The sequence below is a fragment of the Pseudophryne corroboree genome, chromosome 10, assembly GCF_028390025.1.
Source record: "Pseudophryne corroboree isolate aPseCor3 chromosome 10, aPseCor3.hap2, whole genome shotgun sequence".
NCBI lineage: Eukaryota > Metazoa > Chordata > Amphibia > Anura > Myobatrachidae > Pseudophryne > Pseudophryne corroboree.
Genome location: NC_086453.1, coordinates 59,522,033 through 59,548,584, shown reverse-complemented (window position 1 = coordinate 59,548,584; position 26,552 = coordinate 59,522,033). Strand labels below are relative to the sequence as shown.

Sequence of the window (26,552 nt, the reverse complement as noted above, 5' to 3'; positions counted from 1 at the left end):
TAAGGTTTTCGTCCCGACGGTAGAGGTCAATTAAATAGTGTGACTTATTGTTTCTTGCCTGTTAGGAGGGCATAATATTGCTATATTTTTTCTGATTTTCTTCTTACTTAATTGTATGGTTCATGTACATTTAATTGCAGTTTATATGTCTTTCTTTAAGGGGAGATATATCAAAGACTGGAGAGAGATAAAGTACCAACCAATCAGCTCCTGACTGCCAGGTAACAGGCAATGGGGCAGACGTATTAACCTGGAGAAGCCATAAGGAAGTGATAAACCAGTGATATGTGCAATGTGATAAAGGCACCAGCCAATCAGCTCCAATATGTAAATGAACAGTTAGGAGCTGATTGGCTGCTGCCTTTATCACCTTGCACTTATCACTGGTTTATCACTTCCTTATGCCTTCTCCAGGTTAATACATCTGCCCCAAAGTTTGAAAATTACAGGAGCTTTTTGGTTGGTACTATGGGGTCTATTCATGAAGTAGTGAAAAGAGTGTAGAAACAGGTCAGTGGAGAAGTTGCTCATGGCAACCAATCAGCATCTCCCTTACATCTTATAGAATGTACTTGATAAAGGCTTCCTACAAAGCTGATTGGTTGCCATAGGCAACTACTCCACTGTTCCTTTTCTCCACTCTTTTCACTGCTTTATGAATAAGACCCCTTTATCTCTCTCCAAGCTTTAATAAATCAGAAATCCAGTCTTGTATATAGTATATCATTTCAGTCCATCGTAATTGTCTCTTAAATCCTCCACACGGCCTTATTGCATCATGACCCGCTATGTCTATGCAATCCCTCTTAGCTTGACATCAGAGCGTGTGTTCCTACAATACACCTATGAGTGGATGATCATGCCGGTGTTGGATTGATAGATCAGAGATCATTGTTCAGCCACAGATCATCACCATGTAGCATAAATTACACGTGCACATCATTATGTCCCCTTCAAATCAGAAAACATTATTATGTTCTCTTGAGAAGGATCCTCTTAAAGACTTGAAGGCTTATTTTATGATTTAAGACTTTTATTGTGAGATCTGAAGGGATGGGTTAAAGAATAATTTCCAGTGAAGAAACCTGAACTGCATTATCATCATGTTATAAAATGACATTCTGCAAACTTAAGAACATTTGAGCAAAGTTTGTATTCAGTTGGAAGAGGAATAGTAGAAATCTCGTATCGTACGTACATTGCGCAATTGCTGAGAAAAGTACACAAATATCTTCCTTACGCGAACACTGACCCGGGAAAATGTAAAGTGCGTGTTAATCAGGTGGTATCTCATTTGGGGTTGCGTGAAAAAGGGTACGGCAACTATTTTCTTCATCACAAATGAATAGGTGTTGCACTGCTCACCGGAGACACAGCTCACAAATAAAATAAATAAAAGAAACCTGTTGACGGGTATTTTGTAAACCCCAAGACTGTTAAATGGAGGAAACAGCTATACAGTAGTTCCTGAACGTAATCATTCTGGTTCCATTATAAGTGAAAACCATAATTTCTAGTCTTAAAGGATGACATTATAATATAAAAAAATAATTTCTACTGTAGAAGTTTAATACCAAAGTTAACGTACAACTCTGTCATGTCCTCTTTGGGGAACGAGCAGACGTCCTTCCTTCTGTATTCCTAACCTGGATTATATTTGCTGTCATATTTGTGTATATAGTCATTTGCTGTCATTTGAGTCTACTCTCACTACTGTAATATAATAGTGCAGGCCTAATGTTTCATCGTTGTGTGATGGACAGCTGATCTCTCTAGGACATTGGTGGGAACCTCTCACTGGTATAAAAGAATCACCTTCTTGAAGAGCCTCCAACTGGCCAGGAGTATTGTCCAACTCCTGGTCCAAAGGTCATCAGCGTAACTTCCTCATAATGTTTGTTCCTCTCATCTACTCACATGAGGCATCTCTCATTACCCCTAATTTTGCATCCACCAATGATGGAACTTACTCATCACCATCTTTGGAAGCCATTGTGAGGCTTGCCTTATTATTGCTGATAAACTATTCATATATTTCCAATGTTTGTGGGACATAAGAAAGCAGAGTATTAGTTAATGGTTTAGCATAGCACTATGCATATCTTTCCAATGTTATTGGACAACACAACAAAAATAAGTCATTGGCTCTTCATGTACAGTACAGTTCTTAATTTAAGACTCCAAAGGATGACCAAGTGATGTTAGATGGGAACAAGTCACACTTGTGTTATGATATGCGACTGTCCAGTATTCACAAGCTTATCATCTACAGGGCAAAGTCCATCTAGGAATTCAGCCTTGGAATTACTGTATAAGTTCTTAAATTTGTCCAGCACTGGACTTTTATCCTTCCCTTTGGACTTTGGAGTATGTGGTGGACCATTCGGACATGAGCCAATGTGATTGAACTGCCCGATATCTGAGCACTCTGTCTCTCGGTGATAGAAATAACTAAAGTTGGATACAATGACAGGCACAGGAAGAGAGATGGTTAGCACACCTGCAATGGCGCAGAGAGAGCCCACCAGTTTACCGCCTACTGTCTCCGGAGACATGTCTCCATAGCCTACTGTAGTCATTGTCACCACAGCCCACCAGAATGCCTCGGGGATACTGGTAAACTTTGTTTCTGGATGATCAGCCTCTGCAAAATACACAGCGCTGGAGAAGAGGATAACTCCAATAAACAGAAAGAATATGAGAAGTCCTAGTTCCCTCATACTGGCTTTCAGTGTTTGTCCTAAGATCTGTAATCCCTTGGAGTGTCGGGAGAGCTTGAAGATACGAAAGACTCTGACCAACCGGATGACCCTGAGGATGGCCAGTGACATAGCTGGCTGGCCCACACCTCTGTGGCGAGCCAGTTCTGTGCCCAGAGCAACAAAGTATGGTATGATTGCCACAAAGTCGATCATATTCATGATATCCTTGAAGAAGGCAGCTTTGCTGGGGCATGCGATGAAACGCACCGAGAGCTCAAAGGAGAACCAGCAGATACAGATTGTCTCCACAATGAAGAAAGGATCCTCAAACGGACTCTTCTCTTTAAATGCAACTGTGCTGTTAGACTTGTGATGGGGTTGTACCTGCAACACAAATCGATAAGCCATAATTAGAAGACACAAAGACATTTGAAAACTCTGGAAGAATGCAGTTCTCTAGTCTTTACATAGTTGTGCATAAAATGCTAAGGCCCAGACTTATCAAGCCTTGGAGAGTGATAAATTGCACAGTGATAAAGGTCCAGCCAACCAGCTCCTAACTGCCATGTTACAGACTGTGTTTGAAAAAGACAGGAGCTGATTGGTTGGTACTTTATCACCGTGCAATTTATCACTCTCCAAGGCTTGATAAATCTGAACCTAAGCAACTATACTTTATCATTATTAAATATTAATAGCTAGTACTTGTGCACCAGACGTATTTACCCCAATGTGTGTGTGTGTGTGTGTTCTGAGATATGATAATGTAACTACACAAATACAGACTTAAGTTCGTTTTTACCCTCTTGTCTATGCTCACTGTCTACCCCTTCTGTGTCACCCCGGTCTGTTAGCCCTTCATCTTTTTAGATTGTAAGCTATCAAGAGCAGGGCCTTCTTTTCTCATGTTCCTTTTCTTTTCTTACTTACGCTATCATTGTATGGGTCGTTGGATCGACACAACTTAGGTCGCCGGTCATTAGGTCGACCACTATTGGTCGACATGCATTAGGTCGACTGGGTCACTGGCTCGACATGTACTAGGTCGACAGGTCAAAAGGACGACATGAGTTTATTTACTTTTTTTGGTGTCGTTTTCTTCGTAAAAAAGTGACGGGGAACCCCAATTAGTGCACCGTGTCCCCTGCGCACTCGGCACATGTTACTATTCCCAACCGTAGTCCACGTGGATCGTAAAGTATGAAAAAGTCCAACAATTGAAATGTAAAAAACCCCCACCTCATGTCGACCTTTTGAACTGTCAACCTAGTACATGTCTACCTACTGACTACGTCGACCTAGTGACCCTGTTGACCTAAAACATGTCGACCAATAGTGGTCGACCTAATGACCGTATCTCATACTCCATACTCCCTTTGATGACACCTGACCCCTGGTTTTCCATACTTGTCCTATATTGTCTTGCACTGCTGTTTTCTTGTTTGCACATTTGATTACGTACTGTGTAATGGGCGCTGCGGATCCCTTGTGGCGCCATATAAATAAAGGATAATAATAATAATAATACTACACATGAACTGGAGATTTTAACTGTTGCCTTATTTCAGTTTAGCAAAAATGTAAGTCTGAGCTTTCGTCACTCAGCCCCTTTCCTGATCATTGCAACAAAGACTGTCGGGCAGCCGAGCCCACTGTTTAAAACTGTTGCAACTATGTTGTTTCACTGCGCAAAACCGATAAGTCTTATGCTGGCTATGTATCTGCCAATCGGTGGACTCCAATGATTGGCGATTTGTCAGAGGATTGGCAAAATCCTACAAGTCTAAAACCCTGACTTGACCATTCCAATCATTTTTAAGTTGGAATCAGCAAATTGAGGATTTACAACATGCTGGATTTTGCGGATGACCCGACGCAGGCATTGGCAAAGCGGTGACTTGTCCCGAGACTGGCCTGGTATATGGGTCCCATTCAGGGTTGGACTGGTCCACAGGAGTACAGGGGAAACCACCGGTAGGCCCCACTGCCTGAGGGCCCACTCCTTCCTCTAGGGATCAGGTTCCAGACTGTGCACTTGTATTATACATGGTAGATATGTTGCATTACACTGCACAAGACTATTGTGCATTTCAAGCCTCTGTGGAGGCTGGCCACACCCCCTTTGTAGGATGGCCACACCCCTAAATATGAGCCCCCATTACTGCATTCCCCCGGTGGGCCCTTCATACCCCAATCCGACAATGGTCCCATTAGGGTCTATTCAATATTAAGAGCCAGTCCTGTTTTTTATTGCCATTTGCAACAGCAATAAACAAATACATAAAAAAAACAAAAACATTTATTGCCACAATATAACTAGAATAAAAATGTCGCTGAGGCAGCGGAGGAATACTCTGGTCTGGAGCAGCAAGGGTTAATGAACTGCTGCATCAGGATATCCTCCTTATCCTACTGGTTCTTACACGGGCAGCGCACATTTGAGTTCTCAGTTTGAAACTTGAAAAAAAGTATCAGGTAAAATGTAAACCTTATAAATGATTTTTTTTTTTTTTTTTTTTAAATATACTTTATATATATCAAATGGAGAAATCTTCAACGAGTAAATCTGCAAATTGTACCTCTGTCACCCGGGAAGCACCTTGAGGAAATGGACCAAGGAAAACTTAGTACTGTTATCTGGGAAAATAACTTGTACATTCTGATGCTTAGATTTTGTTTTGAAACTTTAAAACACTGCAGTAAGAAATACAATATTTGCAGTCCACCTTATCAGTTTAGTATATATAGCGATAAATAATATATACTAGTATATACTAGGTACAGTTTATACTATGTACTAGTATACTTAACGGACCTGTCGGGTCACCTGTCTCTACCACCTCTTGCTTGGCTCCGGCCCTCTCTGCTGTCCCCCTTCTCTCCCATCATTGCTCTCCCATACTTGGTTTCCGAGCATGAGCAGAGCGAAAACGCACAATATTCTCTGTATGTTCTGCAAATGGACTTCAACTGCATCAGCCCCAAAATAAGTGCATTCATGTCACTCATTTCGGGTGAGAGGTATCAAGCCTTGGAGAGAGTTACAGGGGGGAAATTTATCAAAGCTTTGAGAGAGAGTGGAAAGAGATAAAGTAACAACCAATCAGCTTATATCTGACATTTCTCAAACTTAGGGGGACATGTACTAAGCAGTGATGAGTGGGAGTGGAGGAGTGAGCGAGAGGAAAAGTTACCCATGTCAACCAATCAGCATTGACGTATCATTTGCATACTATAAAATTATACAGAGCAGCTGATTGGTTAGCAACTTCTCCACTGGCTCACTTCTCCACTTTTATCACTGCTTAGTACATGTCCCGTACAGTCTGTAAAATGATGGGAGCTGATTGGTTAGTACTTTGGGGTCTATTCACGAAGCAGTGAAAAAAGAGTGGAGAAGTGAGCCAGGGGAGAAGTTGCCCATGGCAGCCAATCAGCTGCTCTGTATAATTTTAAAGTATGCAAATGATAAATGTTACTTCAATGCTGATTGGTTACCATGGGCAATTTCTCCACTGGTTCACTTCTCCACACTTTTCACTGCTTCATGAATAGACCCCTTTATCTCTCCGCAGGGCTTGATACATCTTGCCCTCAGTGTTTAAGGTTCCGCAGCCGGCAGCTGCACCTCCACGTGATAATGGGCTGGGCAGAGCCGGATTAAGGGGGGTCCCAGGGGGTAAGTACCCCGGTGCCCCCTCCCTGACAGGGACCCCCGTCAACCACCACAGATCAGACCTTAAGTGCTGATCCGATCTGTAGCGCTATAGCCGCCAGCCGCTGACACTGACTCTCGGACAGCCGTCATACAGACAGCGCCACAGAGTAGTGCCAGAATGCCGGTGGCTGTCCAATTGGATGCGTATTTGCAGCCTGCGGCTGTGCTGGATCTCACTGTCCTTCTTCTGGTGCGCGGGACACAGCGGGAGGAAGGGGGCGGGACACAGCTGGAGGAAGGGGGCGGGCAGATGGAATCCGCTCTTGCTTACTTCATCAGTGTCCGTGATTCCAGGGCTGTGTACGGCTACAAGGCACAGTATTTCTCCCAGCACTGCCTTTCAGCACTCCAGTTCATCATCCGGGTGCCGGCTTACGTGTTGTCCACTGCTCCCCGTGTCTCAGGCAAGGACACACCCACCCTCCATAAATACTAATATATATGTACAGTATATATTTATGTGTGTGTGTGTGTGTGTGTGTGTGTGTATATATATATATATATATATATATATACTGTAGTTTTATATATACACATATATATATATATATATAGTCGAGACATACATTTTCACACATATACAAACATATAGATATATGCACACATATATATCTAGATATATATATACTGTGTGTGTGTATATATATATATATATATATATATATATATATACACACACATAACAAAGAAACAGCGGCACTCCGGGGCTTTCATCCAGAAATACAGAAATAAACTTTATTAAATAGGTCACAAAAACATATACCAACGTTTCAGGGCTCGTATAGCCCCTTTGTCAAAGTATGACAGTATATATATATATATATACATATACATATATATATCTTTCTCTCTCTCTCTCTATATATATATATATATATATATATATGGAGATATCGGCGGCACTCACTAGGGACTTTCACAGCTCAGGAAAAAGAGACACAGCTCAAGTCTGCTGTTAACGTTTCAGTTTATGCAACTTTCGTCAGAACAACATACATAATGAAAAGCACATACCTTTATACCCACACCAAACACCCGAGTGCACGTCCCAGGCTCGGTCACGCCGTCGGGGAATGGATGACGTCATCAGTCCTCACCACTATCAGACCGCTCCTCCCCGTCGCCGCTCCGGTTACCATGGAGACATACTATATACAAAGAAAGAAAAAACATTTAATACACCCCTAAGGATACAGGAAAGTCCTTAGTCATGCACATTGACAATTGACACATATCAGTTTCAGCGCTGACAGCTAACCTAAACACAATATAAATCAATCCTATATAGATATATCTTATTCAAGAAAACAATTTAAATTGAATTGTTCATTGAGACCTCTTGGGGCGATCGTTTTTAAACGGTGTATCCACCTTGTTTCTCTCTGTAGTAATAATTTATTTCTATCCCCCCCCCCCTGATATTTTCTGGTTGCTGGTCTATGATTTTGTATTTAAGTGTAGCTAGATTGTGTTTAAATTTAGCAAAGTGCCTAGCCACTGGTTGAGCTTGACTATCCCCACCTAACGGAGCCCGAATGGCCGACCGGTGCATTGCCATCCGCTCCCGGAATTGGCGTGAGGTCTTACCTATGTAGAGGAGCCCACACGGGCATCTGATAAAGTATATGACGTGTGTGCTAGTGCAGGTTAAAACCTTGTCAATATTAATCATCCTTCCTGTGTGTGGATGCGCAAACCCCGGGCCTGTCTCCATATAGCTGCATGTAGTGCAGCCAATACACCTGTAGCACCCGGGTTTTTTAGTAAGGAAATTGGACTTCTGACTAGTTTTGAAGGAAGAAATATCGTTATGCACTAAGTAGTCCTTCAAGTTTCTATTTCTAGTGTAACTAGGTAATAACGAAACATCTTTAAGTGCACTTAATTCCTTATCGGATCCAAAAATAGACCAAGCCATCCTAGCATGTTTAACAATCTCGCCACTGATAGCTGAAAATTTCTGTACAAATGGTATTTTATTCTCCATTGAGTGTGCCTTAAGGCTGGGTTTCCGTAGGAGTCCACCTCTATCCAACCGTAATACCCGTGCCTTAGTTTTCATTAATTCTTTCCAATCGTAACCTCTCATTTGGAAGTTACGTGCCAATGGAGAATAAAATACCATTTGTACAGAAATTTTCAGCTATCAGTGGCGAGATTGTTAAACATGCTAGGATGGCTTGGTCTATTGTTGGATCCGATAAGGAATTAAGTGCACTTAAAGATGTTTTGTTATTACCTAGTTACACTAGAAATAGAAACTTGAAGGACTACTTAGTGCATAACGATATTTCTTCCTTCAAAATTAGTCAGAAGTCCAATTTCCTTACTAAAAAACCCGGGTGCTACAGGTGTATTGGCTGCACTACATGCAGCTATATGGAGACAGGCCCGGGGTTTGCGCATCCACACACAGGAAGGATGATTAATATTGACAAGGTTTTAACCTGCACTAGCACACACGTCATATACTTTATCAGATGCCCGTGTGGGCTCCTCTACATAGGTAAGACCTCACGCCAATTCCGGGAGCAGATGGCAATGCACCGGTCGGCCATTCGGGCTGCGTTAGGTGGGGATAGTCAAGCTCAACCAGTGGCTAGGCACTTTGCTAAATTTAAACACAATCTAGCTACACTTAAATACAAAATCATAGACCAGCAACCAGAAAATATCAGGGGGGGGGATAGAAATAAATTATTACTACAGAGAGAAACAAGGTGGATACACCGTTTAAAAACGATCGCCCCAAGAGGTCTCAATGAACAATGCAATTTAAATTGTTTTCTTGAATAAGATATATCTATATAGGATTGATTTATATTGTGTTTAGGTTAGCTGTCAGCGCTGAAACTGATATGTGTCAATTGTCAATGTGCATGACTAAGGACTTTCCTGTATCCTTAGGGGTGTATTAAATGTTTTTTCTTTCTTTGTATATAGTATGTCTCCATGGTAACCGGAGCGGCGACGGGGAGGAGCGGTCTGATAGTGGTGAGGACTGATGACATCATCCATTCCCCGCCGGCGTGACCGAGCCTGGGACGTGCACTCGGGTGTTTGGTGCGGGTATAAAGGTATGTGCTTTTCATTATGTATGTTGTTCTGACGAAAGTTGCATAAACTGAAACGTTAACAGCAGACTTGAGCTGTGTCTCTTTTTCCTGAGCTGTGAAAGTCCCTAGTGAGTGCCGCCGATATCTCCATATACTTACACAGCTTTGTGACGGAGGGCACCGGGGCATATTCTAATAAGTGAGGTATTGAGTGCCGGTAACTGCATGAAACTATATATATATATATATCAGTGTGTGTGTCTCTGTCTATGGGCGGGATGTACTGGAGTGCGAGATCGGCGGAGGTGCAGGATGCCGGCCGATCTTGGACGTTTGTGAAAGGGGCTATCACTTACAAGACATGGTTTTGCCTTTAAGTGACTGACCCTTTAAAAAAATGTCTGATAGCGGCCGGCATCCTGCACCTCCGCCGATCTCGCACTCCAGTACATCCCGCCATGTGTATGTATATAAGTGGGTGTGTTTGTGTCTCTCCTGCTATATATATATATATATATATATATATATATATATATATACTAGGTGATTCATTGCGCCCTACGGGCGCTCTTCACACCGTCGTAAGGGGCTACGCCCCTTTAACCCTTGCACACCCTTGTGGCGTGCAATATTTTTATTATATGGAGTATTACATCCAGTCATAATTGTGTGAGTGCTTAAATATTACACGGACAAAGGGCGCGCAGTGGTTAAAGGGTGGAAGCCCCTTGCAACGGCGTGAACAGCGCACGCAGGGCCTGGTGAATCACCTAGTAGGTGCTTTGGTTGGGGGAGTAGGGGGTGCGGGTAAGAGGTGGATGGGATCCTGGGGTGCCGCGGGAGGGGCGGTTGCGGTGGTGCCGCAGGTGGGGGAGGGTACGTGGGTGCCCCGGGTGGTGGTCCGGAGCCACTGCGGGTGGGGGAAGAGCAGCTGCTGGAGTGCCCCGGGTGGGTGAGAGGTGGATGCGGGGGAGGGGCGGGTGCGGGGTTGCTTCGGGTGGGGGAGGGGGTCCGGAGCTACCGCGGGTGCTGGAGGGGGTGTGTGGGGGTGCCGCGGATGGGGCTCGGAGGTACTGTGAGTGGGGGAGGGGCGGGTAATGCTTCTCCTTCTGTCAGCAGCTAAGCTGCTGTCCTCCCTATGGCAGTGGCTTTCCCGGAGACTCACACAGCAGGCAGTCACTATGGTTCGCGCCGGTGTCCCAATGCGCCGCATTACAGGGAAGAAGATGTACGCAATAAACTACAGTTCCCAGCAGCCCTAAGGGCCGGAATGCTTCGGTGCTAAGGGCTGCTGGGAGCTGTAGTTTATTTAGTGCGTCTACTTCCCTGTAAAGTGGCGCGTTGGGACACCAGCGCTAACAATAGTGACTGGCTGGCAGAACTGACTGATTCGCTGAATCAATGTAAAAGGTGAGAGTGCTGTGCAATGTCAGTGACACTGCACACAGGCCCGGCGCTAGCCGCTCAGCAAAGGGATGCAGTGCAGGGAGGCGCCAGGAAGGAGAGGCGTTCCCTGCTCTGCATCCCTGTGCTGAGCTGCATCTGCTATCCCTGCTGCTGCTGCCGGCTGCTGTCACACATGCAGCGGCGCCGGCTGCACAAAGCCTCCTCTCTCCCCCCGCTCCCCTGTGTGACATTCAGTGGCCGGGCAGGAGCCAAAGGGGGCGGGGCTATATGGGAATAAGGGGTGGAGCTAGACAGGACCATGCTGCAACAGCAGGATGAGCTGCTACAGCTTTGGCCAGGCAGACTTCATTAGGTAAGTGTCTGGAAAGATATTGAGTGTGTGTGTGTATATACAGTGTCTGTGTATACTGTATATATGTGTGACTGTGTATGTGTGTAATGTATGTACAGTATGTATGTGTGTGTGTGTGTGTTTGTATATATATATGTGTGTCTGTTGTGTGTATGTGTGACTGCGGCATAATGTGTGTAAGCATCACTGGTACAGGGGTTGTAAGCGGCACTGGTACAGGGGGTGTTACGTGTGTAAGCGGCACTGCTACAGGGGGCGTTACGTGTGTAAGCGGCACTGCTACAGGGGGCGTTACGTGTGTAAGCGGCACTGCTACAGGGGGCGTTACGTGTGTAAGCGGCACTGCTACAGGGGGCGTTACGTGTGTAAGCGGCACTGCTACAGGGGGCGTTACGTTTGTAAGCGCCACTGGTACAGGGGGCGCTACGTGTGTAAGCGTCACTGGTACAGGAGGTATTACGTGTCTAAGCGGCACTGCTACAGGGGGCATTACAAAGAGAGAGAGAGATACACAAACGCACACATATAGAGAGACAGAGGCATACAAACACACACACATATATATATATATATATATATATATACATACAGTATATATATATATATATGTGTGTGTGTGTGTGTTTGTATGCCTCTGTCTCTCTATATGTGTGCGTTTGTGTATCTCTCTCTCTCTCTCTTTGTAACGTAAACACATACTCAGACCAACTCCACCTTATATATTATGTACTTGCCTAGGTGCCCTCCCAGGTATCCAACTACATATATGTATGTAGCTCAAGTACAATGAATGTGTTGTGAGTGCCACCTGCAAAAACATCTATTATTTATATATATATATATATATATATATATATATATATATATATATATGTGTGTGTGTGTGTGGGGGGGGAAGCATTTGATATGCCGGCTGTCGGGATCCCAACAGCCGGCATACCAACAACTATTTTCCCTCCTGGGGTGTCCACAACACCCCTGGAAGGAGAATAAATAGCACAGCGCACCACCATGCCCGCAGCGAACCCGCAAGGGGCTCTGTTGCGCTCACCCCGCTGCCGGCATGCTGGCGATCGGGATCCCGAGCACAGGCATACCGTAGTAGACCCATGTGTGTGTCATAGTTATTGCAGAAGAAGAGACCGGCACTTCAAACTTGTAGCAATAATCAGCAACGTTTCAAACACTCAGGCACTTTCTTAAGCCAAGGGTCCAAAACTTTGTATATCGCCAATAAACCGCTGTGTGTAAGTAAATGATAGTTTAGAGTGCCGGTTTCTTCTTTTGCATTAACTATCAATATTTAATAAAGAATCTTCAACATTTACAATGCTATGATTTAACTTTTTACTTTAGGGCCCCCCTGTCTTAGTTCTCCGCCCCCCCCCCCCCCCCCCCCAGCATTAATCCAGCTCTGGGAGTGACACTGTGATATGATGTCCCAGTCTAGCTTGACAGATGTTGCCACTCAACCCTGCCTAACACAAGGTAAGTGGCAGGGGGTAACTCAAAAGCTGGGGGATGAAGGGGGGGGGGGGGGGTTGACAGGAAGAGGAGAAGATGGAGCTACCTAAGGCACATGTGAGGAGATGAAAGACAGGATGAGCATGGAACTGCCTCTTATTTCATGTGATCCTGAAGAGTAGAAAAGTAAAAATAGTGACATTAGCCGTTACAAGAGGAATAGTAATTAAGCGGTATCAATCAATGCGGCACAATATTCAATTACAATATAACTGCTTCTGCACAAACGGTCAATTAAATGTTCCTTATCCTAGAACTCTGCGTTCAGAAGCGGCTGTACTATTTCAGAGATGAAAACAGACCCTGCGTGAGTGATGAGTATGAGAAAAGTGAAACACAAGTTCCACTCATTGCCGCGCGCTGGAAATATATACTGCTGGGCAAGCCCACACCTGGGGCGGCTTAAATGGGGGGTCAGGAGCAGTTAAAAATGTAATTGTGTTATTTATGGAAGCTTGTTTCCCCGAAATGCTTAATAAAACCTCTGGGGGCTTCACAGTGCAGTCACAGGCGCTTCATAATGCTGCACTGACCTTGTTCCCTTGCACCACTAATGTCAGAGATACGGGTCACTTCAGGGCGTGACCTTTCACAATTCGCAGATGCAGTTTTCTTTTCCAAATAAATGAGTGACTAAGCCGATGCACATAGCCGTGTCTTTCACAGCTCCGCGGTGCCGTATACTCATATACTAATATTAACTCTCTAGTATAAACAGCAGACAAGGGTTGTACTCAAGAGTCCGGTTTGAATCTAAAAGGTAAAGGAGAACACTTTTTTTTTTTTTTAAATGGATAGTTTTTTTTATTTTTGTTATACACATAGGGGTGTATTCAATTAGTGCTGTTTTTCGACCGGTCGAAAAAAAACTGCACTTTTTACCCATTTTTAGATTGATTTTACATTTGGCCTGTTCAATGCCCGTGACGTTTTTTCGACTGGTGGAAAAATCCGGCACTGGCAAAAACCATGTGTATCGACGAATTCACTGCTGCTGATACACATGTTTTGGCAGATTTGTGGGCGTTTTCGCTGCAAGTTTCACGCATGCCGATTTGACAAAAAAAAAGTGAAACGACATGGGCGAAAATGGATTAAAAAACAGGCGAAAATGGCCAAAATTGAAAACCATGTTTCGAATTAGTGCCGTTTTTTCGGCCAGTCGAAAAAATGCTACTTAATTGAACACCCCCCCATAAGCTGTAGTAACCAATCAGATATTGCTTTCATCAGACTATGCTTGGTGGACTTATTTAAACTAGCATATGATTGGTTGCTTAGGGTTACAATACAGTTGTGTTAAATTAACTGTACAATTACGTTTTATAAGCCTTATTTACTGACGTGTTTGATGATTGCTTTCATTAGAGTTTCCTTCTTTAGAACATGCCATAATCGCCGGACAGCTGGCAAAGGGGCGAAAGAGCATCTGACCATTCACAGCCATTGCTAGGACAGAGGATGGGTGTGGTTCATAGGGTCGACCACACTAAGGGTCTAGAGACTAGGGTCTAGGGACAGTGATTTTCAACCTTTTTTTACTCACGGCACACCGAACAATATTTTAAAATTGCCAAGGCACACCATCAGTTCCCCACAGGAAAAAAAACAAAAAACACACACTGGCCCTCACAGTAATAAAAAAGACACACATACATTGGCCTACACAGAAAAAACAATCACATTGCTCCCCACATAAATCATGTTGCTCCCTACATAAATCAATCACATTGCTCCCCACATAAATCCTTTTGCTCTCCACAGGAGAAATAAAATAACAAATATCAGCTGTCCTCCTCCCTGTCCCTCAGTGGCGGGGGTTGTTCATAGTGGTGTCAAAGTCAGAAAAATGTCTCAATGCACGTTGCCATATTTGCACCGCACACTGGTCCGTGCTGCGCATGCGTACGCTCTCCCGTGGAAGCGCATACCCGCAATAGCGTGCACTCGCACGCGCAGTATGCGCATTTACGGTAGAGTTTATGTGATCGTAGCGTGCGACTCATTAGTTACAAATGTTCACAATTAATGTAGTTTATAGATCATGATCCCTTTGATAGTTTCTGTAAGTTTGGTTAAAATATAATGTCCCAGAGCTGAGGAATCCCTCTTTGCATCGTACGAAGGGTTTAACAGGAATCATACAGCAGTGTTTGGTACCCATCGGAAGAGTATTTGATTAGCAATATTCCGGTGTTGGTTTGGAGCGTATTAATCGCTCGTGCGAATAGTTATGGACATAAGAAGTTTATGTCCATTTCTATGATTTGCACATACTCAGGTATGCGGCGGGAAACCCAGTTTCCCACCCACCTGAGCTGTTGGAAATCGTCACAGCCCACCTGTATGAATCACCCTATGACCTTTTGTTATGATGCAGGGCCGAATTCCTTCGGCCAATGGACAATGGGATTGTAGGACCAGGAGATTGCATTGTGTGTGGAGCATAAATAGGCAGGCCGACCACATCCAGCTCTCACTCTCTCATCAACGGTTATCTGCTGATAATCGGGAGCTGGATATCGAGGCGCTGGCGATCATACCCTTTGTGCGTAAGTTCTCTCCATAATCATTGTCTTTCTGCGAGCCAATCTCTCTCTCTCTCTCTATCTCTCTCTCTCCTCTTTTTCTCTTAAATACCTTATAGTATTATAGTATTGTATCGTATTGCATTTAGGTCAGTGTAGTATTGTCTTTTTGTATTTATTGTTTAGTTCTGTGGTTAGGAAGTCTCTGTTATATTGTAGTGTATCATATGTACTGTTATCCCCTTTTTCAAGTATATTAGACATAATACAGTTAATAGGCCTTGGAAACCTAAACCAGTATCTGTGTATTTCCTATAGTGATAAGTGTTCATTTGAGCGTCGGTGACGCTCATGCAGCTTTGTAGATAGTCAGGTTCCACAAGGTTGCACTTACACCCTGTACTCACATTAAGGTATTCAGTGTATTTCATCGGTATAAGGTTTAACATAAAGGTATAGTGTTGTGAGCGTCTGCATCGCTGGTGACCTCCTCGTGGTCTCTAGCGTACGCTACGTTACAGCGAATCTTTCCCCTAGACATAACCAATAACGTGTCCTGTGATCACTGGGCCGTGAGCGAACGTGACGCTTGAGCGTCTCGCCTACGGCTGAGCGATCGTTACGCAAATAGCGTATCATTACGGTATTTCTTAAATAAACAGCGTACAGTGTTCTTAGCTTCATAAGGGTTGTTTACACGACAAGGAATTTAGCATTGTCAATTGCGGGCTCGTCCGGTCCTTTTCACATCTGCACTAGGTAGATCAGCAGACGTTATCCCCCAGCAAAAGGGTGGGAGGTTGTCTCGCAGTTGCTGACGGGATAAGCGTCTGCTTCGCTTAGGTAAAGAGTGCTGAAGGAATCCGGTAACCGGAAGTAAGAACAAAACGCTTGTGTCTTTTAAAACTGTTTATTTTTCTTTTGTCTTGCGTACGCATACATTTATCTGCATTTCTTTTTCAAATTTCGTATATCACTATTCCTGTTTGCCAATTTTTTTATAGTTGATAGAAAGTGCTAAAAAGAGATTTGCTGTTATTTAAAAGTAGAGGTAATAGTTAAAGTATAGAACAAACACACGGTTTGTCTGAGATACAAGGCAGTCAGTGTGGATTGCGGTAGATGATCAGGGATCATCTACATTGATAAATAAATATATTGTGTTACGGTGGATCCTTTGCATTGCGTACACGTGTCGCTAACAAAGACTAGCGCACGCAATCCAAAAGGCAGACGCACGCAGCGTTCACTACGCAACGTAGCGTCTGGTTACGCCCACGTAGCCCAAGTCACGAAAAGTTGAATTAGCGCAAAGCGATAATTAGCGCAAAGCGATAATTAGCGCAAAAGCGATAAGTAACGCACAGCGGTAAATAACGCAAATCTATTTTTTGGAAAATCTGAAATTTAGTTTAACAGATCCTGCTCCTAATTGGTAACACTCTTGGCCTGAAGACAATTTCTGCGCAGAAATAGATATAGAAACAAAGTGTACATGTGTTGAGTGAGTGTGTTTTGTATACAAAAGTTTATATAACTTTAAGGTGGAACCAAAAGGAAAGTCGGGTACTCGTCAAGGAACATACGTGTAAGTGACATATACGGTGGCCAGGGAGGCATCCCTGGTTAAATAATATTTGAGCATTAGAGTATAGCGGACCATAAGGTAACAAGACCAGGAGGTCATAAGGAACAAGACCAGGAGGTCGTAAGGTAAAAGGTCCGCTATAAAAGTCCAGTGGCACAACGCCTGGGGTGTTGGTGCAGAACCCATATAGGCCATAAGCTCTTGCTGAAGGAATCGCGGCCGGAAACATCGATTCCATTGGTCTTTCAGTACATGACAAATAGTGCTCGTGTACTGAACGATTGGACCACACGTAATTGTGTGCAGTAGTTAGTAATCTGACCTAAATACCATTAGAGTAAAGTGGTCACAAACGCTATTTGTACATTCTGACGTGATTTGTGTAATTTTTTATTTTTGGAAGGGAAGTTCGCTGGTCACTCAGGAACTATCTAACAACCCCAACTTTACTGGAAAGAGTAAGTGTCCTGCGGGTAACCCTCATATGTTCCAGTAAACTGAAGGTTCCATAGGGGCCCTGTATCGAGTACGCTGGCATCATAACGGTGTTTACAGGTCGTATTGGTCGAGGTGGGCGAGTGAGTGGGGTACTCGGTAAACCGCCACCGCCGGCCTACTGTGGAGTAATTTGGTTGTCTGAAAAGGCTTGCTGAAAACCTTGATACAGAAAATCCAAGGAGGATTAAGCAACACCTACAGACTATGGGGGCCAGTTGCTCAGGTAGGGGGCGATCAACCCTGGTTCAGGTTGATTCTGTGAACCGACCAGTTGGGTCGGCACGATATGTAATGTGTGAAAAATATGGAATTCACACCGAATCTTTATGTGATGAATGGGAGAGAATGACTGTACAAGACAGGGACAAGTTCCCAAGAATAGGTAGCTTCAGTCCAGAGGTGTTACAAAATTTAAGGAGGAGGATATGTCTCGTAAAATCAGCAAAGAGACGAATTCAGCATCATGATTATTTACAGTTATGGCACCAGGAAGGTGAGATACAGAGAGGTTTGGCTCTGGCGGCGGGATCTGGGGCAGTCAGGAAGTTGATTGCCACAGCTCCTCCCCCACCATACATTGCAGGAGAGAAGTTGATTGCGGAGAGAAACGCACTGGGTTGTAAAACACAAACTCTTAGTAACACTGTAAATGTTAATGATGTTAACCAAATAACTCATGCAAGTATTAACCCGTGCAAGATGTACCCTGTTTTGAACCTTCCTCAGGAGTGTGATCAAGAAGACGATTCAGCAACAATTTCAGCTCTCTCTCTTGCAGCCACCATAGCAGAGACCACAGTAGGCACAGCGACACCCACGAGATTAGTGAAAGCCCCTAGCGGAGGGATAGGTGAGGTCGTGTCAACGGGTAAGTACGGCACCATGCACTACACTGAAACAATTGTACCACAACAAGCTGTAGAATCTACACAGGAAGAGGCTGTTAGAATTGCTCCTGTAAGGGTAATAGCAGTTCCCAATGGAAAAACAGATGTGTCTGGCGCCACTCCCATAAGGAACATTGCCATGTATACTCCATTTTCCAGAATGGAATTAAGAACAATAGTGTCCGAATTTCCTGACCCCAGGAAGGATTTAGTTGCTAGCCAAAAATACATCAGGGATTTAGGTAACACGGTAGAACCCAACAACAAGGATTGGCAGATACTGCTAAGAGCTTGTTTACCTTCCAATGTTGATGCAACTCAGTTTTTAGCTGATTGTGCATTGGATAAAGATGTACCGCTTACAGACGTGTACAACAAGGATAATGTAAAAAGGATAAATTTACAGCTAAAGGAGTATTTCCCTGCCGTTGTTAAATGGAATAAAATATTTTCCATTAAGCAAAAGGAGTCCGAAACGGCAATAGAATATTTTCACCGGGCACTATTAGAAATGGCAAAGTACACTGGTATAGAAGACATTAAGACCAACCCAAACCATCGAGAAGTAGCAGTATCTGTACTGATGGATGGTTTGAAAGAAACATTAAAAGCTAGGGTACAGACCACGCAGCCATGTTGGCGAGGTCTGTCAGTGTCCACCTTGAGAGAGGCTGCTATTGATCACGACAGAAATATCACTAGGCACAGGGAGTCGCAAAGTGATAAGTTGATGTCCGTAAGTATACAGGCGCTGACCACAAGGCAGCCTGCGTATGTACCACCGAATCCTGTGGGTAAGGCAAGTGTAATAACATGTTTTTCTTGTAACAAACCAGGACATTTTGCACGAGACTGTAGAGTAAGAAATGTACAAAGATCTTTTCAACCCCCTAGACAACAACACCACACACGACATTGGGAGCAGGGTCCACAGAGGCGGAGTTTTGAGCCACATACAGGGGAAACAAAAAGATATCCCCCAAACAGAGATTGGCATGCCTCTGGTAGTTCCCAGCTAACTCCCTCACAAGTAGTTGCTGCCAGCGGGATTCAGGGAGGTCAGCATACCCAATAGGGGTGTGGCCATACCTGTAATCTGCAACCAGTTAAATTGATTGCCAGTCTTGGAAGCGAACCAGAGATTGCAATCAATGTAGCCGGTAAAACTTTAAACTTTCTTGTAGACACAGGGGCGGCCAAGTCAGTGATCAATTCGACAGTGGGCATGAGAACCACTGGTAGGACAGTTCCAGCCATAGGAGTAACAGGAGTAGTCCAGCACTACCCTGTTAGCAAACCAGCCGAGATTACAATAGGGCCTTTGCATACCAAGCATTCCTTTTTGCTGGCTGCATCGGCACCGACCAATCTCCTGGGAAGAGACTTACTATGTAAAATGGGTTGCGTCATTTATTGTACTCCTGAAGGTGTATTCTTGGACATCCCTGAGAATCACGCTCAGGAAGTACGAGACATGTTAGACTCCCCATCAAAATTAATGTCACATTCCATTATGACAAATAGGAATCCATCCCAAGTAGAAGAGATGACATCTCAGATACCAGAGTCGCTTTGGACAAAAGATGGACAGGACACTGGATTAATGGCAAATGTAGCCCCAGTAGTAGTACAAGGAAAAGATGGTAGGATAGCTCCAAAAATCCCACAGTATCCTCTGAAGCCAGAGGTGGAGTTAGGAGTTTTCCCGGTAATAGAGCGCTTGCTACAACAGGGCATTCTAGTAAGAACGTCCAGCACAGCAAATAGTCCCATCTTCCCTGTTAAAAAGAGTGGGGGGAGGGGTTACAGGCTAGTGCAGGATCTAAGGGGGATTAACAAAATAGTTGAGAGTCAGTTCCCCGTAGTGCCTAATCCAGCTGTCATCCTAATGCAAATTCCTCCCACTGCCAAATTTTTCACTGTTATTGACCTCTGCTCCGCTTTCTTTTCGGTACCTCTGCACCCTGACAGCCAATATTTGTTTGCATTCACATACAGAGGAGTCCAATACACGTGGACTCGGTTACCCCAAGGTTTCATAGATAGTCCAAGTATATTTTCTCAGGCTTTGCATGATTGTTTACAGTCTTTCCAACCGGAAAGTGGATCAGTGTTGATACAGTACGTGGATGATCTACTGCTGTGTTCTGATTCATTGGAGGCATCCCTGAAGGATACGAAACAGCTCCTGTTTCATCTTTCAGACACAGGTCACAAGGTCTCCAAAGACAAGTTGCAATTATGCCAAGCTAAGGTAAAATACTTGGGACACTGTCTAACACAAGGACTGAGACACCTGACCGCTGATAGAATCCAAGCCATTAGAGACATGACACTGCCACAAACCCAGCAACAGATCAGGACGTTTTTAGGAATGTGTGGGTATTGCCGTAATTGGATCCCAGGGTTTTCCATATTGGCGCTACCTTTGCAGGAAATGGTCTCTTCAAACAAACCTGATCGGATTTCGCATACAGACGAATCTGAAACAGCATTTGAGAGACTCAAACAGTGCCTAACGCAGGCACCAGCACTAGGTATGCCAGACTATGGGAAACCCTTTGAGCTATACGGAACAGAAAGTGCTGGGTGCGCAGCAGGGGTACTAACACAAAAACACGGTGATGCCAGCAGGCCAATTGCATACTACAGCGCTCAGCTAGACACGGTAGCGCGATCCCTCCCCACATGCTTGCGTAGCGTTGCAGCGATAGCATTGCTAGTGACGAAAAGCGAAGATGTCGTGCTAGGCCACAACCTCACAATCCATACACCACATGCGGTATCGGCCTTATTGAATTCTGCCCAAACCAGACATGTCTCATCAGCAAGGTTTACGAGATGGGAATTGGCATTAATGGCCCCAGTAAACATCACCATAAGGAGATGCAGCGCATTAAACCCTGCAACATTTCTCCCAGGTGTGCCTGGACAGGCACAAAGGGTGGGAGGTGAGAGTGATGGGGAAGGAGGATTTAATGCAAAGGAAGATACACATGATTGTATGGAATATTTGACCCAAAATTTTACCGCAAGGCCTGACATCAGTGACAATCCACTAGAAGATGCAGAACTCACGTTCTACACGGACGGTAGTTGTCACAGACAGTCAGACTCGGGAGACTTGTGTACTGGATACGCAGTCGTAGATGACCAAGACACCATAGAAGCGGAACCGCTAGGCCCACCTCACTCAGCCCAGGTTGCTGAACTGGTCGCCCTAACCAGAGCATGTGAATTGGCTAAGGGTAAGTCTGCCAATATCTACACCGATTCTAGATACGCGTTCGGGGTAGTCCATGATTTCGGAGCGCTATGGCGTCTCAGAAATTTCATGACGGCAGCTGGTACACCGATAGCGCATGCAGCTCACATAAAAAGGCTTCTAACAGCGATACAGGAACCCGACAGAGTGGCTGTTATCAAATGTAAAGCACATACATATAGTCAAGACCCAGTATCCCTTGGTAACAGCCGAGCAGACGAAGCTGCAAAGCTTGCAGCTGCTACCCCCATACGGACAGACACCACACAACTGATGGTATTTAATACCATCAACACACAAAAGTTGTGTGAAATGCAGAATTTGTGTTCCACTCAGGAGAAGGCAGTCTGGAAGGCAAAGGGATATGGCCAGGAGTCCTCAGGGCTCTGGACGGATGGACATGGTAAACCAGTGGCCCCCAGGGCATACCTTCCGTGTCTGGCTGAAGCAGCTCACGGGCTGACTCATCTAGGCAAGGAGGGGATGTGCAAATTGGTAAGAGCATACTGGTGCGCCCCAGGATTCTCCTCTCATGCTAGTAAAAGAGCAATGTCATGCCTTACCTGCCTGAGAAAGAATATTGGAAAGGCAATACCTACAGAACCCTCCCATATCCCACCTGCCGGCGGCCCTTTCCAAGTAATACAAATTGACTTCATTCAATTACCCCCATGTAGAAATTTGAAATATGTACTTGTTTGCATAGATGTTTTCTCGAATTGGGTCGAGGCTTTTCCAGCAGCTACAAATACCGCTATGTTTACAGCTAAGAAAATTGTGCAGGAATTTGTATGTAGATATGGTATCCCTAGAATCATTGAAAGTGATAGGGGTACCCATTTTACAGGTGATGTCTTTCAAGGAATGTGTAAGTTGATGGGAATTGATAGTAAGCTGCACACTCCGTACCGTCCACAGGCGAGCGCGAAGGTCGAAAGAGTGAACAGCACTATTAAAAATAAATTGAGTAAAGTAATGGCAGAGACAGGATTGACGTGGCCAGAAGCTTTACCCATTGTTTTGTATAGTATCAGAACCACTCCCAGGTCCCCTCTTAATTTGTCTCCTTTTGAAATTCTGTTTGGTCGACAACCGCATGTCATGATTAACCCTCAGGATGATTTGAAATGTAACAATGAAGTAACTGTAAAGTACTTAATTAATATGAGTAAGCAGTTGAGGAATCAAAATGATAATCTGAAGCTGGTGATTCCTGATTTACCAGATAGTAATTGTCATGACATTGAACCTGGGGATTATGTAATGATACGAAATTTTCTACGCTCAGGTTGTCTTATTGATAGATGGGAAGGACCATACCAGGTCTTATTGACTAGCACCACAGCATTGAAGGTTGCTGAGAGAGAGACTTGGGTCCATTCATCCCACTGCAAGAAGGTTGCTGATCCAGAGAAGTCCCGTGATAAGGAACAGACGGTAGAGGTTGTATCACTAGAGTGTCTGTTCCAGGAGGACTGAGGCGGCACCTGAGCCTTGAAGACCGAAAGCAGCTGTCGACTCCCCTCTCCCTTTTATTGTTTTCTCCACTTCCCATCCCCTCTCCTTTAAAATTTCTTTTTCCCCCTTCTCATTCTTCTCTATTTCCTCCTCAAAGATGGACTTGCCCCAAGAGACTGTGATCCGGATTTTGATGTTAACCATGATGTTGACCAGAGCAGTCTGTTCCGGCGAGAGTACCATAGAGGTCGAGAGAGGTTCTGGAATGGGTTCCGATTATGATGATGGAGGCGTAGTTTTCCAAGATCAACCAAGCCAACAAGCAAAGGCGAGTATCAGAAAACGATCCGATAGAAGAAATTGTGATGGATTGTTAGCTGAGGAAAATTGTATCTGTAGGCTATGTGATAATCTGGTTGAAGATGGATGCATAAAGAAATGTCAATCTAGTTTTAATATCCATATAGACCGGCATCCATTGAGTGACTATCACTCCTTAGTGGGTAACGTGTTAAACCAAACAGATTGTTGGGTATGCTCTCAAGTACCTCAGGGTCACAGTAAATCAGGGCTAGTACCATTTCCTTTAACGTTAGGGGAGGTACTTGAGCTAAGTGGTGGGAGACCGGTGGACCGGAGGTTTAACATCTCCAGCCCTCCTAGTTTGAAGCTCCACCAATACCATGTGGATAGGTCCCTCATATGTTTTAACATCTCCAATCCCAGAAAACCGGGAAATTGGGAAGTGTCATGGAGCAACCTTACCATGACCTTTTCACACAGAGCAGATAGAATGCCTACAGATACAGAGCTCGTACGCCACATAGCCAGTAGAGGAAAATCATTCCGGTATCGATATACCTTAGGAAATAGGATTACTAAAGTTGGAGAGGTATCACCAGGATACTGTGCACATATCGTACAAACCGATACGTGCATTAGGCAGATGGAAGAATTAGGGTCAGGAGATTTCACCTGGAAGGTTTGTAACATGGTCATGTCCTTCTCCGTCCCCTATGTTCTCCCCGATGATGCATATTTCATATGTGGGAGAAAGGCGTACAAGTGGCTTGCCCCAAACTCTGAAGGATTGTGTTATATTGGAAAAGTATTGCCTGAAGTAATGACTGTTACACATGACAAAATGAAGGACATACACCGTGGTGCCCAAACTCCTTATACTCACACTCACTACGAGCACCTTGTTAAAAGACAACTGTCAGAAAGGTTAGAGCATCCGGCCTCTGATCTTATCCATGAATCCACCGGGATTCAGGTTCTGGTAGCGTTAGATTTCACTCGCACCGCTCGAGGTGTGATGAATTATAGATACATTTCCGCACTCGCCAATTTGTTAGATAATATCACTGAAATGTATGATGACACGTTTAGATACACTGGAAGGGAACTTCAAGCTTACAAAACAGAACTAGTTCAGCATAGGATGGTTCTTAATTATCTTACAGCAGTAACAGGCGGATATTGTGTTACATTGGCAACACAGTACGGCATAAAGTGTTGCACGTATATCACAAATAGCACCGAGGATCCGGTAGAGGTCATAGACCAAAAGATGGACGATATTCTGCAATTAAAGTGGGAATTTCGTCGAAAACACAATCTCACCCTTGCTGCTGTAGGTAATGAGCTGACTGGTTGGGTGTCATGGTTGAACCCGCGAAATTGGTTCTCCGGTTTAGGAGACTGGGCTCAAGGAGTCATAATGGATGTTGGAAAGTTTCTCCTATGTATTTTGGGTGTCGTTATATCGTTTGGATTGATATTTAGATGCGGGCAGGCTTTAATAAGGTGCAAACAAAGTACAAAAGTGATGAGCTTGAGGAGTGAGGAAACTGTAATTAACCTGGATTTGATTTATGACCCAATGCTAGAAACCATGACGTAATGATGTAATGAGTATACGGTCCGTCTTTCACCCATTTCTATGTTTTCCTCCGAGGTACAAAGACCCACGTAGACGAAGGATTTGATGAGCCAAGGGGCCGACAACGGAAAGATGGAAAGAAGAAGAGCAGACGACCTGATAAACAAGATTTTGATGGACAATGCCATGGGTACCCCAGTTTCCCTAGGAACTTTAAAATCACGCTAGCCCAACATTTTTTGTAAATCCATGGACGTTGTATGCTTTACTCACGATTTATGAGCAAAAGCACAAAGAAGAAGACTCCAATCAACCGACACCAATCAAGACCCCAATCGACGAACGTACATTAACCTGACATAGAATATCATTGCATTTTTCGTAAGTGTTCTTTATCTTCATCTCTGCAACCCTCAGGTAATAACACACATAGTCGATAGGGAATACAGGCACAGATAGCAGCAACCACATACCTCCCCCATTCATGTATCATCAACTAAAATGTGCATCCCCATTTTGTTACAACTGAAAGCCGAAATGAGCTCGGTAAAGTTTGACAGCCCATCCACAGACCTGTACCACAGGATAAGAAGGAATTCAAATGTATACTTCGCAATACCTCGAAGCTTGATTTACCACACGTACGGCACGATGATACATGACCCTCCAAACATGGACTCATACACACATGCTCCTGCTTTCTCACTAGGTCATACCCTCTTCACACCTTCTCCTCTCTCCTCCCCTACCCAACCATGGAAATCAATTAACCCCTGACTTACATTTTTCTCCTTAAATATTTTGTGGCAGTTATTATTGACTGCCAAAGGGTGGACTGTCAAAGTCAGAAAAATGTCTCAATGCACGTTGCCATATTTGCACCGCACACTGGTCCGTGCTGCGCATGCGTACGCTCTCCCGTGGAAGCGCATACCCGCAATAGCGTGCACTCGCACGCGCAGTATGCGCATTTACGGTAGAGTTTATGTGATCGTAGCGTGCGACTCATTAGTTACAAATGTTCACAATTAATGTAGTTTATAGATCATGATCCCTTTGATAGTTTCTGTAAGTTTGGTTAAAATATAATGTCCCAGAGCTGAGGAATCCCTCTTTGCATCGTACGAAGGGTTTAACAGGAATCATACAGCAGTGTTTGGTACCCATCGGAAGAGTATTTGATTAGCAATATTCCGGTGTTGGTTTGGAGCGTATTAATCGCTCGTGCGAATAGTTATGGACATAAGAAGTTTATGTCCATTTCTATGATTTGCACATACTCAGGTATGCGGCGGGAAACCCAGTTTCCCACCCACCTGAGCTGTTGGAAATCGTCACAGCCCACCTGTATGAATCACCCTATGACCTTTTGTTATGATGCAGGGCCGAATTCCTTCGGCCAATGGACAATGGGATTGTAGGACCAGGAGATTGCATTGTGTGTGGAGCATAAATAGGCAGGCCGACCACATCCAGCTCTCACTCTCTCATCAACGGTTATCTGCTGATAATCGGGAGCTGGATATCGAGGCGCTGGCGATCATACCCTTTGTGCGTAAGTTCTCTCCATAATCATTGTCTTTCTGCGAGCCAATCTCTCTCTCTCTCTCTCTCTATCTCTCTCTCTCCTCTTTTTCTCTTAAATACCTTATAGTATTATAGTATTGTATCGTATTGCATTTAG

The 26,552-nt window shown here is 44.2% G+C and overlaps 1 protein-coding gene across 1 annotated transcript in view; it reads right to left on the bottom strand.

The window, feature by feature from the left end:
• Window positions 1-387: 387 nt before the first annotated feature.
• KCNA7 (potassium voltage-gated channel subfamily A member 7) overlaps window positions 388-26,552 on the bottom strand; it is a 120,110-nt gene continuing 93,945 nt past the window's right edge. Inside the window, exon 2 of the mRNA XM_063942445.1 lies at window positions 388-3,086. Coding sequence (XP_063798515.1) covers window positions 2,217-3,086 — 870 coding nt within the window. The 3' untranslated portion in view covers window positions 388-2,216. The remainder of the gene's footprint in view (window positions 3,087-26,552) is intronic.